At 47.7% G+C, this 18,756-nt stretch overlaps 1 protein-coding gene across 1 annotated transcript; it reads left to right on the top strand.

Moving 5' to 3' along the window:
* The first annotated feature begins 8,901 nt into the window (after positions 1-8,901).
* Positions 8,902-16,305, top strand: Prss16 (serine protease 16). Its single transcript, XM_021656085.2, has 12 exons — positions 8,902-8,968; positions 9,042-9,208; positions 9,889-9,988; positions 10,118-10,247; positions 11,381-11,504; positions 11,665-11,742; positions 11,825-11,872; positions 12,368-12,658; positions 13,333-13,474; positions 15,259-15,438; positions 15,513-15,658; positions 15,770-16,305. The coding sequence occupies exons 1-12, from the start codon at positions 8,902-8,904 to the stop codon at positions 15,818-15,820; spliced, it is 1,524 nt and encodes a 507-aa protein (XP_021511760.1). The 3' UTR covers positions 15,821-16,305.
* Positions 16,306-18,756: the final 2,451 nt, after the last annotated feature.

Genomic DNA, 18,756 nt, shown 5'->3' with positions numbered 1-18,756 from the left:
TATTAGGTTTTTATTCGTGAATTCTTGCGCTTTTGGTAGGCTAGTTGGTTTGGGGGTTGGGCTTTTGGTTGGTTTGTTTGTTTGTTTCATTTTATTTTTTGGCTTATTTGTTTTGAGATGGGGTCTCACTGTGTAACCCTGGCTGGCCTGAAACTCTATGCAAATCAGGCTGGCCTTGAACTCTCAGATCTGCCTCCACTTCCTGAGTAACAGAATTACAGGCACAGGCCAGGATGCCCCACAATGGGAAATATTTTCTACTGAGAAAAGATTGGAAACAAGAAGTGTCAAATACCTTTAGTTAGGGATGACTAAATACTGGCAGATTCCCCTTTGTCAAATGTGCCAAAAATTCTAACTTTTGTTGTTTGTTTGTTTGTTTTTCTGGCATTATATTTGTCATTTGTTGTTCTTACCTGCAGTTCTTTGTATTCTAATAAAATGGTATATTCTCAATGTTATGCAGTAAATAGTGACCTTTGAAGTTTCTGTTCCCTTAAAATATGTATTATTAGCTGTAACACACACACAAAAAAAATCAATTTTTATAACTGCACTCAAGGGGCTGGAGCAACAACTCAGCAGCCAAGAGCAGTTCTAGGGGCCTGTGGACTGGTTCCTAGCATCCACATGAAGACTCACAAATGGCTGCAGCTCCAGTCCCAAAGGATCTGATGCCCTCTGCTGACCCGGGCAGGCACCTCGGCAAGAAGTACTCAGCTAGTGTAAGGGAGTTCTAGCAGAATCGTTATATCTACGATAAACATTAGAACGAAATGGTTGTTTTTCACTGTGTCTAGGGTGGACATCAGAATGAATACTTGTTTGCTAGCAGTTCTTTGACCTTGAAGAAGCCATTGTGGAAAACAGTGATCGTTTTCTGTGATTTTTATGGAGTTGTTTTTTTCTGAAGGAGCTTTACAGCCTTTGCATGTCTTTGGTCACAAGAGGGTCTTGGCACACCTGGAATGTCTTGCGTTACTGAGTGCAGCAAACAGTGGACAATAAAGACTAAGGTAGCAGGGGCGTGATGTTTACCTTCACAAAACATGTACATTAGATTAGGGGCTTCAGCCTTGACCCAGAAAAACAACTTTCCTTTAACAGTCAATAAATACATGCTTTTGCACAGCTATTCGAGGTTCAGTCCAGGAGACACTGATCCAAACTTCTTCTAAGAAGCCTGAGTTCATCCTGCAGTGTTGGGTAACTCAGAACACCAACAAGATACACAAGCAAGCAAAACAAAAACATACTTCAAATAAAAACAAAAATTTGTAAAAGGCACACAAAATGCCAATGAGATGGGTCAGCAGGAAAAAGCATCTGGTGGCAAGTCTGAAGACCTAGGTTCAACCCCCTGCCCCGGTCCAGCACTGAGGGAGCAAATCTTTCCTCAGACCTCACCCATGTGTCCACACAAGGTATTAGTAAAATTGTGTATTAAATTATTAAAAATTAAATTATTGTTGAAAAGCAGACAGCCAGGGTCAACCTTTTCACAAACATTGACTGAATGCCTTACTTTGTCTTCAGAACTGTTCAGAGATGTGAGCATGGGGAAGGGGGCATCCTGATGAACAGAATTTATGGTGGAAGATAGTGGAAAAGGAAAAATATAAGAAAGGAGAAGAGAAAAGAAAAAGGAGAAAGGTAATAATGAGAGACCAAAGAATTAAAAACTAGGTTTTTGGGGTACGGATAAAAAGTTTAAAACATATCAGTTGATCTTGCTGCTCCAGCCAACTGCAGGGAAGAGCTGAACATGCTGCTCATTAGAGGTACTGTTGCCAGGAAACCAGCCTGGATGGCCTTGCTCCTGGAGATAGTATAGACTGAAGCAATTGCCCCCTCTCCCCTAGCAGCAGTCTATCAGTCCGGGATAGGACTGAAACCCAGGGCCGGCCATTTCCACCACCACCACCCACCCACCCACCCCCACCCCCACCCCCACCCCCACCCCGCAAAAGAGAACAAAGAAAGCTGGAACTATTCATGGTCCTGGCACTTTCCCATTGCAAACAGTTTTGAGATGTAGCACCCCCTTTTCCTGTATTAACCAATAGACACTTGCCAGGCTAGAATCCCCTGCTTTGGGTGAGCTGGGAGGGACTGGGACCTATAAATCGCCCACAAACCGGAGCTTGGGGCTCTCAGCTGGGTGCCAATGCCTTGGTGTCTGTGAGAGTCCAGCCCAAGCTTCAAATAAAGATCCTCTCGTGTGTTTTGCAGTGGATTCCTGGGAGTCTTTTGGGGATCTCACGAACTGAGCACAGCAATAAAAGGGGGAGAAGAAAGGGGAAGGGGACGGAAAGGGAAGAAGGGGTTAATGACAAAATGAGTAGGCGTTCAGGCTAAAAATTAAGAAATGACAATATTGTTTAGTTGTAGTTTTATTTACAGTGTGTGCCTGGGTGTGGATAATCGCAAGGAGATTTTTATATCACAGAAAAGGGATGCAGACACTATTTCTGGCCTGTGCAGGGATGGAACTGCCGCCTTGGCATTCTCAGCACCACACTCTAACCAAACACACCAGGACTCAACGGTTTTTTAAAACTCTGTAAGAACAAAATATTCATGTTAGTGCACTTCAAGAAAATCCTTCTCTTTGCCAAGAGGTTGTAGTTCAGATAATCTTAACTGCAGCCAAGCAGCCTTGGTGTGTGTGTGTGTGTGTGTGTATGTGTGTGTATGTGTGTGTGTCCTTGCTCCATAGAACAGGGATGAGTTTAAAGAGGTAACAGAAGTTCAAGCAAAAAGGAACTTCTGGTGTCCTGGAGAAAATGCCTCTTAGACCCCACTCTTCCTACATCCACAAGAGATCCAACCTAGGATCTTGAGACGTGAGCAGAATCTGGAAGACGCCGCCGGTTGCTGGCTTTAGGTACAACGGAGAAGCCCTGGAGCAGGAATGGAAGGAGGGCCCTGGGCATCCCGGAGGCCCCTTCATCTCCCCAGGACCGACTGGGTGTGTGAGTCTGCTGCTGCATTTCATAATCTTTTATTTCATTTAGAGAATGGGTCTTATACTTTTTTGTATAAGGCCCAAACTGGCTTTTAGGCCCCTCCCTGTGCCTCTGCCTCCAGAATGAGCCACCACAAGAGGCTTCACTTCACAATTGTGTTGCCTGGCTCCTTTCTCTCTCTTGAAGGCTAAACCTGTTGGGTCCTGATCATTGTCTCTGGACCTCAGGAAGCCCCATTCTCATGGCAGGTGGCTCAATCCTTTAACTCCATAAACCAGAGTAAAGTCAATGATGTGCTGCCTGGTTTCCGCAGATTCTCTAGTCGCCTGGTCTTCCTAAAGAGGACGGCGAAGATCCTCTGGTTATCTGACAAACATAGTGATTTCTAATGCTTTGTTTGGAGTGGAATGTAGCGGAGCTGGAGTATGGAGACAGCAGGCACGGGGTCAGAGCTCTGGAGTCTGCGTCTCAGACTCCGTCGGGTGTATCCCCATTTCTCCTGCTTCCTGCTGAGCGAGGACTCCTACCCTCTGGCTGTAGAGCGAGCCTGTGCCCCGAAAGTAGCGGCTTTCCGAGTTCAGGTCTGTCAGAGCCGGGCTGTGCCCAGGCTGAGGAGCTCCAGGGCGCCCGCGCTGCAGATTACCAGCCGGCGCCAGCAGCCGCGGAACCAAACTCCTCCATCTCTGAGACAGGCGCCTGGAGGCAGGACCATTTCGAGTGGGAGCTAAAGGGATCACAACTCTTTAAGGGGTGCAGGTCACAAGTGTGCGCTCTCTTGGTTTTTCCGGTCATTTTCAAGTTTCTCTCCATTCTCAGTCTAGTCAGGAAAGCCTTAAAATGAGCGCCAATCCACCGGCCTCAGTTTCCCAAAGTTACAGAATTACGCATGTGAGTAACCACGCCTGACCCCAAAGACGCTTTGTTTTATTGTGTTTTGTTTTTCTGGGATTTTTTGTTTGTTTTTGTTTTTGTTTTTGTTTTTGTTTTTGTTTTTGTTTTTGTTGGCGCGAGAGCAGTGAAACACCCCGCCCGAGGGCTCCGGATGCTTTGCTTTGGTCTCGGAGGCCTTTTCCAGTACAACTAAAACTAAAACAAACGATGCAAAACTGAGCTTATTTTTTTTTTACCCTGAACTAAGTAGAGCCCTTAAGCTTCAAATATCTTTAAGACTTCTGTAATTTTTTTAAATTTCTAAAACGTATGTAGTTTTCATACACACGCTTCATAACTGATTTATTTTTATTCTAAGCTCGAGCAATGATTGCTTTTCCTTGAACGGTAACTGCTAATATATATATATATATATATATATATATATATATATATATGAAGAATGTCTCATTGCAGCTCTGCTTTCTCCACCACGACAGCAGCTCCGCGCCAGGGCCCCAGCAGCGCGAACTCCGCCTTCGCCCAGGATTTTGTAGAGTCCCGGGCTACTGCTCCGGAGCCTGAAATGGGCCAGCCAGGAAGAACCCGCAGGGTAGGAAAACGGGAAAAACTGCCCCTTGGTTGTCTCCTTTCCGCAGTTCACCACTACGACTTTCAGGAAAGGTGTAAAACTTTATCCACCTCCCTCTCTCCTTCCTCATCTCGGTTACTGTTTGATGTTGTTGTTGTTGTTTTAATGTACTCCTTTTCAGGAATTCCCTGCACCCACCGGGGATTTTAAAATCAAACTCTCCAACCTGGCAGCTTTTTCCTTGCGTGGAGTCAGCCGAGCTGATTTCTGAAGACATCAGTTCCCTTCAACCCTCCCTGCAGCCTCTCATCCTGGTTTCCGCCAACCTGTTCCTTAGCCCTTGGGAATCTACACCGCTCTACTCTTTGAAGGTTGAAGTAATCAGAATCTCCAGGGGTCTGGCCGGGTCTCTGCTGCCTGGGTCCTGTGCCATTTCCCCCTCCCTTCCCCCTGCCTCGCCCGCTCAGTCCTGCCCTCAGCCTCTGGGGTTGTTCTGAAAGCTGCTTACGGCTCCCGTTTAAAACAAAACAACACAGATCTCTGAAGACTTGTGGGAAAAGAAAGTATGGGAAGACTTGCAGAGTCCTTGGTGTGTTTCTTCCTAGTGTCGTTAAGGTTGTTTAAGCCAGTGGGCAGCTACCACTGGAGGGAGGAAGGGTAGCAGCAGGACGGGGAGGGAGACTTGACTAGGGTAAGGGTTTGTACTGCCAGTGCTGAATCGTGCAGTCCGCTACTGAAGGTAACCTGGGTCCCAGTGAGTTTCTTCTATTTCCGACAATGTCGATATTGGCCCAATGGGACCAATCGCCATTGGAACAGTGTGATCCCAACCAGCATTATCACAGTGAGTTCTTCCTGTCTTCAGTCTTCACTTTGTCGTCCTTTTCACTCCTTTCCCAGCATTTGTTGATTTCTAGTGTGCATACCTCGGTCTTAGTCCTTCGTTCCACTCCATGGAAACAAAAAGTGTGCTGTTCACTCTCCTGCAAGATTGTCTTGAAAGTTAGGCTTCCTCTTGACTCTGAGTATAAACTTATTTTACCCTTATATATATATATAAAAAGAAACTATTGCATCATCTGAATTTATTGAACAGATTATACATTCTGAATAATTAGATACAATCATTGCGAAAAATTAAATGCAGAACAGAACCATTTTGTTTTAGTTTTTTTAAAGATTTATTTAAGTAGTGTGTGTCTGTGTGTGCGCATGCATGTGCACATGTGAGTTCAGGTGCCTGGGGAGCCCAAACTCATCAGATCTCCCCGAATCTCCATTTGAACTCCTTTAGTATATGTGTATGAATGTATGTATGTAACTTAAAACACTCATACAAAGCTAGGTGTGGTGGCATACACTTTAATCCCAGCACTCCCCAGGCAGAAGCAGATCTCTGAGTTCAAGGCCAGCCTGGTCTACAAAGCAAGTTCAAGGACAGGCAGGGCTTGTATACAGAGAAACAAAGAAACCTTGACTTATAAAAACAAACCAACCAAACAAACAAACAAACAAAAACAACACTCACACAGTAATACAAGTCTATATGCCATTCTCTAGGGTCTTAAATGTTAATATCCGTCCCTAAACGCCTTCCTTTACCTTGCCTCCTCCAGGCCCTACTTCATTTAGCCTGTTGTGTTTCTTATTTCTAGGTCCCCAACTCCTACCACTGTGTTTTACCCTTTCCCCTTGAGGCCCACCTCCGATGGCCTTTTCGCAGTTTTCTGGCTTCTATGGGCATTCCAACATAAAGAAGCATGTAAAGATTCAAGTCTAGCCTCCAAATGACTCATTTCTAACTTCCGCCCGTTACTAGTGAATTTCGTAATTGCAGTCTTCTTTACAGCTAAATACATTATGTATCACCATGCACATGCACCGCTGCTTTCCTATCCATGATGGACAGCTAGGCTGTTTCCATTTCCTGGCGGGCGTGACTAAAGTAACAATGAGGAGGGATGAACAAACATGTCTGTAGTAGAGAGTAGAGTCCTCTGAGTATATGCCCAAGAGCGATAGACCTGGATCATGTGATGGAGCCTTAGACTGATTTCCACAGTGGTCACACCAGTTTACACTCCTTTCCCCACACTCACACCTTTTTAATCTTAGCCATTCCGGGTGGAGTAAAATCACAAAGTAGTCTTAATTTGCATTTCCCAGAGCCTGAGGATGTTAAACGTTATATAAATATATATATTCCTCAGCCATTTGCATTTCTTCTTTTGAGAATTCTGCTTAGTTCTGTGCCCTAATTTAATTGAGCTGTTTCCTTGGCATTTAGGTTTGTTTTTTTTTTTTTGACTGTTTGTTTAGCTTTTTGAATTATTTAGATACTAATCCTCTTTCAGATGTATAGCCAGTATTTTTTCCCCATGCTATAAGCTGCCTCTTTACATGTAGAGAAGATCTATGTGGTTGTTGAAAGCAATTGTCTGAGGTAACTTGGGATACACAGTTTTCACCAAGTGCTCCTACAGAGAGGATAGTTCCATGATGCTATGTTAGAGTATAACCCCCTCTTGGTACAGTGCAAAGAACACATCTTTACTACCTATTATGTTCCCGATTTTTATGTGGTTGTGCTCAGGACCCTACGTTCAATCTACAACACTGAAGAAGAAGAAAAAATTACGGTGGAAAAGTATGGAAAGTGATAGAATAAGACTTGCCAATACTTAGGGATAGAGCATCCTAAACAAAAGCTTGGACTCTAAGGGTTACAGCTGACAAACTTGTGAAATACAAAGCAATTCAGTGTGGCTGGAACAGTGAACCCAAGAGCAAGGGGTTCTGAAATGAAACTGTGAAGGTTATAGGAGTTAGGCTATGTGCAGTTTCAAAGGCCACTTTAGATGCTCTCTATCTGACTTTGAGTAAGACAAGGTGTCAGGAGTATGTCCTTCACGATGGAGGGAATAGCTGGTCCTATAGTTAATGGAATCTCCTATCTGCTAAGTGGAAATGACCATGGTGCAGAAAAAGGAGACCCTTTAAGAGGCTCTTAGACAAGTTAGTGAAATGGTATCTCAGAAGCAAGAGCATTGAAGTGTGAGAAGTCACCAAATCCTTGATACAGTTTTAAAGAAGATCTAGCAAAATTAATTGATGAATTATTGTCACAGACAATCACAGTGTACACTGTCGGTGGAATTTGGTGTTTGGCAAAGGAAGAGAGGTGAATTCCAAACTGAGTGGAGCTGACTTTCTAGTTAGAGGGACAGCGAACTATAAATACGAAAATATGTATAATGCTTCTCACATTTGAGGCCTGAAGGGATATCTCTGCAGTTTAGTGTACTTGCCACTCTCGGAGAAGACCCAAATTTGCTTCACCTACCTGGTGGCTCACAGTCATCTGTAACTCTAGCTCTGGGGGATCTCACATCCTTTTCTGACTTCCCTGGGCACTAGACATAAACAAAGTACATAGACATAAAAATCAGCAATGTGTTTAATCTAGATATTTCTTATAGTGCCTTGAAAGGGCTAAAACTTCAAGCTGGATAGAGGGATAAATAAGGGCCATACCTTTGACAATAAACATTCTTTTTTCTTTCTCTTGTTCCCAACGCTGCCTTCAAACTTGCAATGTGAGGCTGAAGGCGACTGAACTTCTGATTTTCACCTCTGCCTCCTGAGTGATGAGATCACAAGCGTCCCGGTCTTGCACCGCCACACCTGACTAATTTGGTGATGAGGAGTGCGTGCTAGGCAAACGTTCTACCACCAAACTACAGCCCAGCTCATTTCGCCCTTGGAAAAAAAAAAGTGATGATGACCTTAGATCTTTCTGAACTTAAAGATTAAGGGAGTAAACCCCACGAAGTTATGAAAAATTAAGAGCTCACAGAGAGGACAAGCACTGGTAAGAATTCTGAGATAGCATAAGCCACCATAGACTGTAAGAAGTTTTAGGGAAAGAGTGGCAGGATTGTAGGTCCAAGAGAGCGGTGAAGGTAATATGGAAAGGCTGGAAAGAAAATAACAAAATAACGTAAAAGTTTGGGACCAAAGAAACAAGGGAAGACTGATTGTTGGGACAACCAAAGATATTTCGAGAGCCAGAGAGGAAGGGGGAGGTAAGAGTAAAAGGAAACCTGAGGGTGCAGGAGGAGGTACTGAGATAGAAAGGGGAGACACTGGAATTGGGTAAAGCAGGAATGGGGAATAGGAAATCAACAGGGAAAAAGCTGACCGTGGCAAGGAGGAAGCTGAGATGGAGGGGCCAGAGAAAAAGAAAGCAAGGTGCAGAGAATATTGCCCTGTCAGCGATCCACTACTGACTCTGGCGTCTGGCTATGCTTTAGTGGTTACTACAGACGCCTAACCTGCCCAGAGAGGCATCCCAAAAGAAACATGAGCTTCTCATTAACAACAAAGCCCAACCCTGGAGACATAATATAAGTTTTCAGCAACGGGGAAAGAGTAGAGTGCCTGCAACCCTTACACAGAGTACCGGAAAGGATGGCGGTCAAGGCTCCATGGTTGGGTTTCTTACTTCTGGTGTCCCTCTGGGGGCTGTCATCTCCAGGTAAGGTGGGTTGAAGCTCAAGTAGGGAGACCTATAGAGTCCAGCCCAACTCTCACGCCTTCCTGTTTCACAGCCCTGCTCCTCAGGCGCCTGAGAGAACACATTCAGAAGTCCCAGGAGAGCTCTAGCCTGCACCTAGGCCTTGGCCTAAGTCAGGGTCCTGCGGCTGCCCCCAAACAAGGGTGGTTAGAGCAGCCGCTAGATCCCTTCAATGCATCCGACAGGCGAACCTTCCTGCAGGTGAGGTCATGGTCCACTGTGCTCTCTTGTCAGCCAACTTACTCTGCACCTCCTCTGTGTCCCCCCCACACACACCATGCTTTCTAACCTACCCAGCTCACCCGAAAGCTCAGAATTTGAGAGGTGAAGAAAGGAGGATCGGGAGTTCAATGTCATGCTGGGCTGCAAAATGAGTTGGAGTTCTGTGCCATGACATAAGACTGTCTCACAGAGAAAAAAAAAAATAGAAAATAGAAAAGAAAAAAACAAGCAGCAGATTTTAACATGTAGCAGAAGTCCAAACTAGCCTTGAAATCAATAGTAACAGCAGGTGTTAGAAAACCACATTAAGAAATAAATAAATTTACTACTTATTCTATGATTACTGCTTCACAAAATAGCAGAGGCCTACCATGCACTAACCACTTCCCTCTTTCCTGAGGATTCAAAAATACAAACACAAATAAGAGCATTTTTATTTATTTTTTTTTTGGAAAATACTTTTATTGAGCACACTACAAAAGCGCAGCAAGCTGGGCCGTAACTAGAGTGCCCACCTCTGCACCCCAGGGGCCCAAAATCTGGGCCCAGCTAAAACAACATTGAGTAGATGGGTAAATTCTTAGAGAAAAGGCTGGAGTGGAGGAGGAAGGGAGTCAGGATGCTCACTGTCCTTTCTCCTCTCTTATCCCCACTCCTAGCGGTACTGGGTGAATGATCAACACAGAGCTGGCCGAGATGCACCAGTATTTCTATACATAGGCGGCGAGGGCAGCCTTGGGCCTGGCTCAGTGATGGCAGGTACGGAGCAGGGTTTGGGGATCTGGTGTTGACCAGGAAGAGGAACTATGGATGACAATATCGTGAGACCTGAGAAGCTCCATAGCTCATACTCAACTCATCCACCTCCCTACCTTGTGCTCTCCACAGGGCATCCTGCAGCACTGGCCCCTGCCTTGGGGGCCCTGGTGATAAGCCTGGAACACAGATTCTATGGTCTGAGTATGCCTGCTGGGGGCCTGGACATGGCCCAGCTTCACTATTTGTCCAGCCGCCATGCGTGAGTGGGGACAGAGGAGGTGTTTGGAATTCTAGGGCTAGAATGCTGTGTCAGCGTCTCCCCAGTTGTGCCTCTGCTACTGCCTGAGTCTCTGGCTTCCCCTTTCCTCCTTTGTGTGTCACAGTCTCTTAATCTTTCTCCTGTCATCCCTAACTTCATTTCTCCCTGCCCTCCATTCTTGTCTTTCTGCCGGAAGAACGCTAAAGCTCTCACTGTAGACTACTGTTCCAGACCACGAGAATTTCTTAGCAACGTCATAGCCACATCCTCTGTGACTGCCCTTGACTTCCATATAGAAAACAGGAATTGGATCATGACCCTTCTGGCTCATTCCTTAGACCCCTCTGCTGCTCAGAAGTCTGTAGAAGTCTCAAGGTTTCCCAGTCAACTCACACTCAAGTCTGTAGGAGCCACAGATTTCCCCAGTTAACTCACACAGTGACTCCAATTCTTGCTACACTGACAGAGACTCTTCCATCTTCAAGGAAACTGGCCTTCTCCAAGATATCTGTATGTCTCTCTCTTTCCTGTGCACCTCTTTCTTCTTCCTGTGCACCTCATTTCTGTTACTAATCCCTACCATCACTTTTTCCAACCTCTCACCCGCTTTAATGCTCTAAACCATTCTTATCTCTTCCTTTCCAGCTTGGTACCTCTTTTCCTCTATTGGTCTCCCAGACTGTCCCTTCCTTGTTTCCATCTCTCTCAGTCTCTCCACCTCAGTTTTCTCCATATACTGCGTTGGCTTCGAATGGCAGCTACACGGCACTGACTGAGAACCACCTCAGAAAAGCTGAGGAAAAGAAAGAATGTCATTTAGGCCAGTATCTTTCTCTTTTCTCTTTGGGTTTCTCCCAGTCCCCAGTTCCTTAGCCCATCCTGCCTATAACCCCTCTTCTTCTGGGGCGCCCTCCTTGACTGCCTCTGGCTTCTTTTTATTTTTGTTAAATTTTCACTCTAACGTTCTAGGTGCTAGGACGCTTTTCCGTTCTCACAGAAAACGGGTGTGCTTTGTCCACTGGCCTAGGCAGCGAGACTCATCTGAGGGAACTTGGGCCCAGCTTAGGTTTTGGTACCAGTCTGCACAGTGGTCCTCGGGGGTTGTAGGGTTCGACTTCCTCGCTCCTTTGCAGGTTAGCTGACGTGGCCTCTGCCCTTCAGGCGCTTTCCCGCCTCCTCAATGTGTCTTCCTCCAGCCCTTGGATCTGCTTCGGAGGCTCCTACGCTGGCTCGCTGGCGACCTGGACCCGGCTGAAGGTCCCCCAACCTCTCGGGTGGGAGAGTTGGGGAGGTCGGTCCAAGGGTAGGGGGACGTGCTCCCGTGCCCCTCTGTACCCACGAGTGTCACTGGGGCCAAAGAGGGACTCCAGGCTAGGGCACCTCTCCCGGTCCCAGGCTGACGCCCCTCCTCTCGCAGTTTCCCCACCTCGTCTTCGCCGCCGTCGCCTCCTCCGCGCCGCTGCGTGCGGTAGTGGACTTCTCTGCCTACAACCAAGTAAGAGGTCGGCTCCAGGGGGCTGGGAGGGGGGACAACGCCCAAACCTGCGCTCTCCCGACGCACCTCCCGCACCTCGCAGGTGGTGGCCAGAAGCCTGACTCGAGCTGCCATCGGAGGGTCACAGCAGGTAGGCGGAACCTGGGGCGTGCAGGAGAGAGAGGGAAAGAAAGCCTGGCTAGAACAGGCGGCAGACTTCGGGCAGCCCGGCCGCAGAAGGCCTTAGCCTGGGGGGTGCAGCTAGGTTTTGGAAGCTGCAGGACCTGAAAGCCAGGCGAGGCATCCTGTGGAGTGGAGACGTCCTGTCCTGGGTGGGGGTGGGAGATGAGGTGGGAGATGGGGTGGTCGAAGCGGAGGGGAGGGGAGGCAGGAGAGGAAAGGAGAGGAGACTGCTGGGCTGGCGAGGGCGTGGTGTGTTATGGGGTAGAGCCTTCCAGGGAGGGGCCGCTAGCGAGCCCCCGAATTGACTACCTGAAGGATAGAAGGCACCAAAAGAAGATGCTGGAGACTGGGAGGGAACATTCAGAGAGGGCGGGAACCAGGCCTGGGAACCGCCCCCGAGAGGAAGGGAAAACTAAGACGCCCGTCCCCTCCCCGCGAACGTCCCCCTTTTTATTTCCAAAAGTGCCTGGCGGCGGCCTCTGCAGCCTTCGCGGAGGTGGAGCGGCTGCTGCGCTCAGGCCCGGCATCTCAGGCGGTGCTCCGGGAAGAACTGGGCGCCTGCGGGCCCCTGCACCTCACCGAAGACCAGGCCGAGCTGCTGGGGGCGTTGCAGGCGCTGGTGGGGGGCGCCGTGCAGTACGACGGGCAGGCGGGGGCGCCGCTGAGCGTGCGCCAGCTCTGCGGACTCCTCCTCGGGAACCCGGGCAACCGCAGTCACTCCACGCCCTACCTCGGGCTCCGCCGAGCGGCGCAGGTAGGCCGGAAGCTAGCGTCCCGATCCTGCGCTTCCAGCTCCCCCGGGCTCCGACAACCGAAACCTTCCTCTTAGCCTTAAATTTCTTACCTGTAAAATAAGGCTTGGACGCCTCACCCGGCTGATGGCGAAAACAGCTTTTTATTAAGCAACCAGGTGCTAAAAACGCAGGATACAAGCATTACAGACCATGATTACTCTCCCTTCCGTCTTGTTAGGTGGTCTTGGCAACAGCAGTGTGTGGCCGGCAGCAAATGCAGAACAGTGTTTAAGACCGAAGGGTGGGGAGCTCTGGAGTCATAGTTCTAGGGTTACCGCCCCCGCAACTCCTGTTCTACAGTTACAATTCCGCCATCACTTTTCTTGCTCTAATTCTGGACCAAGTTCTTTAAGAACAACTCACAAAACGTATTTTATTGACAGGCACATACAGAGGAGCAAACAGGTAGACGGATTAACTCTTGCCTGGGCTTGATTAGACCTTGGACATTAAGTTACAGGGACCTCCTCTGGTGGATTCCCACTGACTTCTGACACCCAGAAAAACCTCAGGAACTCACCCTTCTTCTCCTCAGTCTTGACCCATAGTCCTACTCTAGGCCTGTAGCCCTGGCTTGCTGGGAGACGAGGAGCAATTTGGCTACCTATGTATGCAAGTACGTTTTGTTTTCTAGATAGTCTTGCACAGCATGGGCCAGAGGTGTTTAAGCTTCTCCAGAGCGGAGACGGTGGCACAGCTCAGAAACACCGCCCCTCAGGTGTCTGGCGTGGGGGACCGGCAGTGGTTGTACCAGACATGCACGGAATTCGGCTTCTGTGAGTGACCCCCCTAACCCCCAAGCCAAAGCATCTTACAGATGGGCTGAACTCATGGTCACAACTGACCAGCCTCTGAGGCCTTGTGTAACCCCAAAGGCGTCTGGCTGGAGAGGGTCAACAGGCACCTGCGGTGACATCCACGCCGAGGCCTCAGCATGAGTGCCCCCTCCTTCCCTGTGCTCCCTATATTTTATCCCAGAACGGCTCCTGCCTTGCTCAGTCACTGGGCTAGAAACTTAATCCCGATTCCTCCTTGCTGTGGTCCAGATGTCCTGTGAAGCACCGAGTCTTGCCCACTTTGCAACCTGAACGGTTTTTCCAGTCTTCCCCCCGCCCCTTATTCTGTGGTCCTGCAAGAGGCCACCTACACACTGCTGCCTGGAGGCCTCTTCCAGTGTCTATGTCTGTACTTCACCTGTGCAGTCTGACTTCTCTGCCAAAGCCAGAGAAATCATCCTAAATATGAGATTGCGCTTCAGTGACCCAGGGTTGGAGTTACTGGACGAAATATACCTCGATAAATCTGAACTACAGAAAAAAAACAACAACAACAACAACAAAAAACTAATGCAGATTAAAAACTCAAACATCACATGTAAATAACTAGTGGGGGGTTTGTGTATCTATGAATACAGGTATCTTGTATCATTTGTCAAATCTGGTCATCCTACCTCACAGTTAAGCCTTTGTTTTCTTTTGGGGCATAGAGGTTTACCATGTAGCCAGGTTCCCCTTCAACTCACAGCAGTCCTCCTGCTTCAGCCTGAGTGCTGATATGACAGGCATATGATACCATACCTGGCTCAGAATTCAAATTTAAATCTTTCTAGACTTGGAAGACAAGTGAGGTAAAGTGTTCCAATTCCATTTCCTGTCTGTGTGCTGTTGGACAGACTTAGGCAAGTCCCTAACTGTTACTGGCCAGTTTCCACATCTATAAACCGAGAACAACAGTACTTTTCTTACTGCTGTTATTCCACAGCTTTGAGTATTTGGGGCTGCTCGATACACCAGCTTAGGAATTTGACACCTTCTGTTCAGGGTACGAGGATGGTCCATTTCCCCTCCTGTACAGAGTGCTCTTTTAGTCTCACCACAAGACACTCTTTCCCAGCACCTTCCATCATCCCTCATGACAAAAACCTGTGTCCACCTTGTTATTCTGTGTCCTTTACTGTATTCGAACCTGTCATTCACACACACACACACACACACACACACACACACCTCCCTTTCTGATCACTATAGCAGCAGAGCATGGAGCTTTTCTGGTTGCCACTTTCTGCCCAGTATTGCCTTAACATATGTCTGAGTGCGTTGTAGGTGTTCAGCAAATGGTGAAGGAAGGAAGGAATTCCTGTGAGGCCGAGGGAATCAGATTTACCCAGAACACTGTGAGCTATGGGTTTTAGTCAGGGGAGACATGATCCTCGTTGAGAGCTAGTCACTCCAGAGTCTCCCTTCCCTATAAACCTTAGCACTGGCTCTTTTCCCTGTTGGTTATTGCTTTTAGTCTGTCTCACCCATCCTACCTCTTCACGTTCTTGTTTTTTGCAGGTTGCCCTCCCTGAGCCCGTTGAGCTCTCACTAGGAGCCTCACCCTCTGGCCTTTTCCATCACAGCCCTAGTCATGGGGATGTTATCTGGGATGTGTAGGAGCTGTTTGGCAGAACTGTGAACTCATGGAGGGCACAACTGTGGGGCGTCCTATCAATTGATTGAAGGAGAGCAGGACCTGGCTACATGTATTCTCCACACCTAGGGGTGTTCTCTTTCCACAGATGTCACCTGTGAGAGTCCTCAGTGTCCTTTTACCCAGCTCCCAGCACTGCCCTTCCAGCTAGAGCTGTGTGAACAAGTGTTTGGTATCTCAGCTGCATCGGTTGCCCAGGCTGTGGCCCAGACAAATTCCTATTATGGTGGCCAGACCCCTGGAGCCACCCAAGTACTGTTCGTTAATGGTGAGTATGCCGCTAGAACCTGGCTTTACAACACTGTAACCCCAGCTCAACACCATCGTCTCCTTTCTTTCCAGGGGATACAGATCCCTGGCACGTACTGAGTGTAACACAGAACTTGGGACTCTCTGAGCCAGTCCTTCTCATTCCTAGTGCCTCCCACTGCTTGGATATGGCACCTATGAGGCCTTCAGATTCTCCCAGCCTCTGCCTGGGACGCCAGGTGAGAGAAAAGGCCCTGGGTATTTTGTGTTATCATTTACATACTCATTTGCATGATCCTTCTTTTTACCACTGTGGAGTTCTGACTTCCAGAATGCTCCCTTCTTCACAGAAAATCTTCCAGCAGTTACAGGTCTGGCTCAAGGAGATAAAGAAGAGCTAGAATTGATGTAAACCCAGCCCTTCACCAGCCACATTATGGCAACTGCATCTTGGCATTTTTCTTCACCGTACAAAAGAAAGCAGCTGGCTTGGAAGGAGGAAGTTCCCAGACTTAAGAGTCAGCGCTTGTTCTACATACCTGTTCTCCAATCATCCCCGTTGCCAACTACAAGGGCTTCGTCACAGACCAGTGTAAAAGCAGGCAAACGATCACTGTTCTTTGTTGGTATTGGTATTATGTATGGTAAATGTCAGGGAAATGTGGCTGTCCCTGCTGGAGCCTTCTTCTCCCAGATCAGAAATCTGGCTTCTGGCCTGGGCACCTGCTGCCCATGATCTCCACATCCTGACTGATTCTGCCAAGTCTTAGTCTGTGGTGGTGAACCTTCATTGTCAGCCTCATTGTTACCTGGATTTAGAATCACCATAGAAGCATAACTCTGCACTGTCTCATCTCTGTAGTCCCAGGCGAATAAAAAAGGAAAACTGAGTGCCAGCATTCCTTTCTCTCTGCTTCCTCTCTGTGGGCATGGTGTGACCAGCTGTCTCCTGCCCCTACCACCATACCTTTGTGACTGTGACGGACTGTATCCCCCTACTGTGCGCCAATGCACTAAAGCAAACCCCTGCCTTCCTTAAATGTTTCTTGTCAGTTATTTGGTCACAGCAGCAGGAAAAGAAACTAACGCAGTCTGTTTATTTTCTGTGTGTTTCAGTCTGGAGGAAACACCTGCACGACACTTCCCTTCCTCTGGCTCTCTTTTGGTCTTCCTTTTAGCAACTTCACTCCCTCCCTCTCCCCACAATCAGACGCCACTCTCCAGGACTTCTAGCTCTCTGCATGGAATGTCTTGAGTTCTGATGCATCACCCTGATTTTCTGAGTTTCCTTTTGGGGGTTGATCCTAGTGCTACACTCAGGTTGTACCACAGCTCACACCTCTGGGCACCTGCCACCAGTTGTAAGGAGCCTTCAGGAGAGTGACAGTGTCTAAGGAGCAGCCAGGGGAGGTGGAGAAGAGCTGAAAAGAAAAGAGCCTTCCTCTAGCCCCTGCTCTGCGAGGAAGCTCAAACCAGAGGACAAGCTGAACCACTGCGCCCATTTAGACATTTAGATGTGCGCTGGACGCACACAGGGTGCGTGGTTAGCATCTGTCAAGAGTCATGCTGCCCTCCCAAAAAAGAGAATCATGCCCTTCCTGCGGAATCCTCATACTCGGGGTTTCCCTCCTGCTCTGCTGGGCGTGCCTTTGAATATCTTCTGCAAAGCTCCTTTGAGATTGACACCTGGATGGGTCGGCAGTTGACCTACCTTTTCCCCTCAAGTGTTCTCAGAGCTGCTGGAGAGGGCTTATCCCATTGGAGGATGTTGAAAGTAACAATCTCTTGGCAGTGACATTTTAGATATCATATCAAAAGCTTTAAAAAACATGAAATTAGAAATTGCAAGCATAGCCCTCCCTCCTTTCCTTAGAGGGTGTCACTCTCTCAGAGTTGCAAAAAGAAGAAGTAAATGAAACCACATCAACTGAAAAACTTCTGTAAAGCAAAGGAAATAACAAAATTGATAGGCTGTCCCGGGGGAGTTGGAGAAAGCATATACTAGTCATGTGTCAGATTAGGGGACTAATATAAAAAACATGAGGAACTCACACAGCTCAGCAACAAAAGATATAATAAAATGGGCAAAGTGCTGGACTCAGGAAAATGAGGCAGAAGAGTGAGCTGACCAGCAACTTGGGCTCCACAATGAAAAACCTGTCTCAAAAAAATAAATAAAAAATAACATGCAATCATAGAAACCTGACTTAACATTTTTCCAAAGGAAGCCTAAGAGTGGCCGACAGGTATATGAAACCATTCTCACTATTATTAATCATGAGAGAAAGCAAAGCAAAACCAGAGGAGGGGGCATGCACCCTACTGGGTTGGTGGTTGCTACCAAAGGACAAGAGAAAGCAAGCGCTGGTGAAAGCGTGGAGAAGAGGGAGCTTTACACATTGTTGTGTGGATTGTAATAGAAAACACTGTGGACAAGAAGACAGAGAAACCTAAAAAACCACATGGCCCAGCAATCCCTTTATTGTGCATATTTACAAAGGAAATGAAATTCAAGCCTTAAAAGCTGGCAAAGGAAGCAATCCCAATCAGCATCCTTCCTCCAACCTTTGTTGTTAGGACTTGGCTCCTCCCGGTGTTTGGGACAGGAGCACCCACCCACCCACACCCACAGTCTTCCAGCCCATGGACAGTGGTGGGACAGGCTGCACTCCTAGGAAGGGCACCAACCATTGACCTCCTCTATCTCGAGGTTGGGGGCTGGTGTGAAGCAGTGAGAATTTTGTTGCTCAGACTTTACGGGTTTTCTCAGAGAAGTGTGGAAGGATGCCATTTGTTCATGGTGTCCTGGTGTAGACTGTCTGTAGCATACCGGAAGACGCAGGGTGGTGAGGAGGCAGCTCAGGCAGAGTGCAATGACAAAGCTGTGCATTCTAGCATAACTGCGTGTGAATGTTGCCAACTTGCCTCGCCGAGAACAAAGTGTAGACACTCAAGCCGTAGCTTAACCACCAGAAACACTCCTGCTGAAGAGCTGGCGTGAGGCTGGGGACGGAGCCGCTTGCTACAACTGGCAGCTCAGCCTTGGGAAGATCCTGGGTCCCATCGCTAGCACCACAGAAAAGAACACGGTAGAGTTTCCGGGAGGGTTATGGGCTCTGGTTTTGTTTGTTTTTTGTTTGTTTGTTTGGTTGGTTTGTTTTTGGTTTTGGTTTTGGTTTTGGTTTTTTTGGTTACTTTTGTTTGTTTAGAATGCAGTAATGAATAAAATATAGGAGCCAAGAGATTTTAAAGGGAAGGGGGAAGAAAATAGATGGTCATTGGACAGACTGACAGGATAGCAGAAAGAGGCCTACTGTGGGGGAGAAGGGAGATGGAT

Source organism: Meriones unguiculatus, chromosome 19, assembly GCF_030254825.1.
Source record: "Meriones unguiculatus strain TT.TT164.6M chromosome 19, Bangor_MerUng_6.1, whole genome shotgun sequence".
Classification (NCBI taxonomy): domain Eukaryota; kingdom Metazoa; phylum Chordata; class Mammalia; order Rodentia; family Muridae; genus Meriones; species Meriones unguiculatus.
The sequence above is the reverse complement of the archived record's forward strand: the minus strand, read 5'-3'. Positions and strand labels throughout refer to the sequence as shown.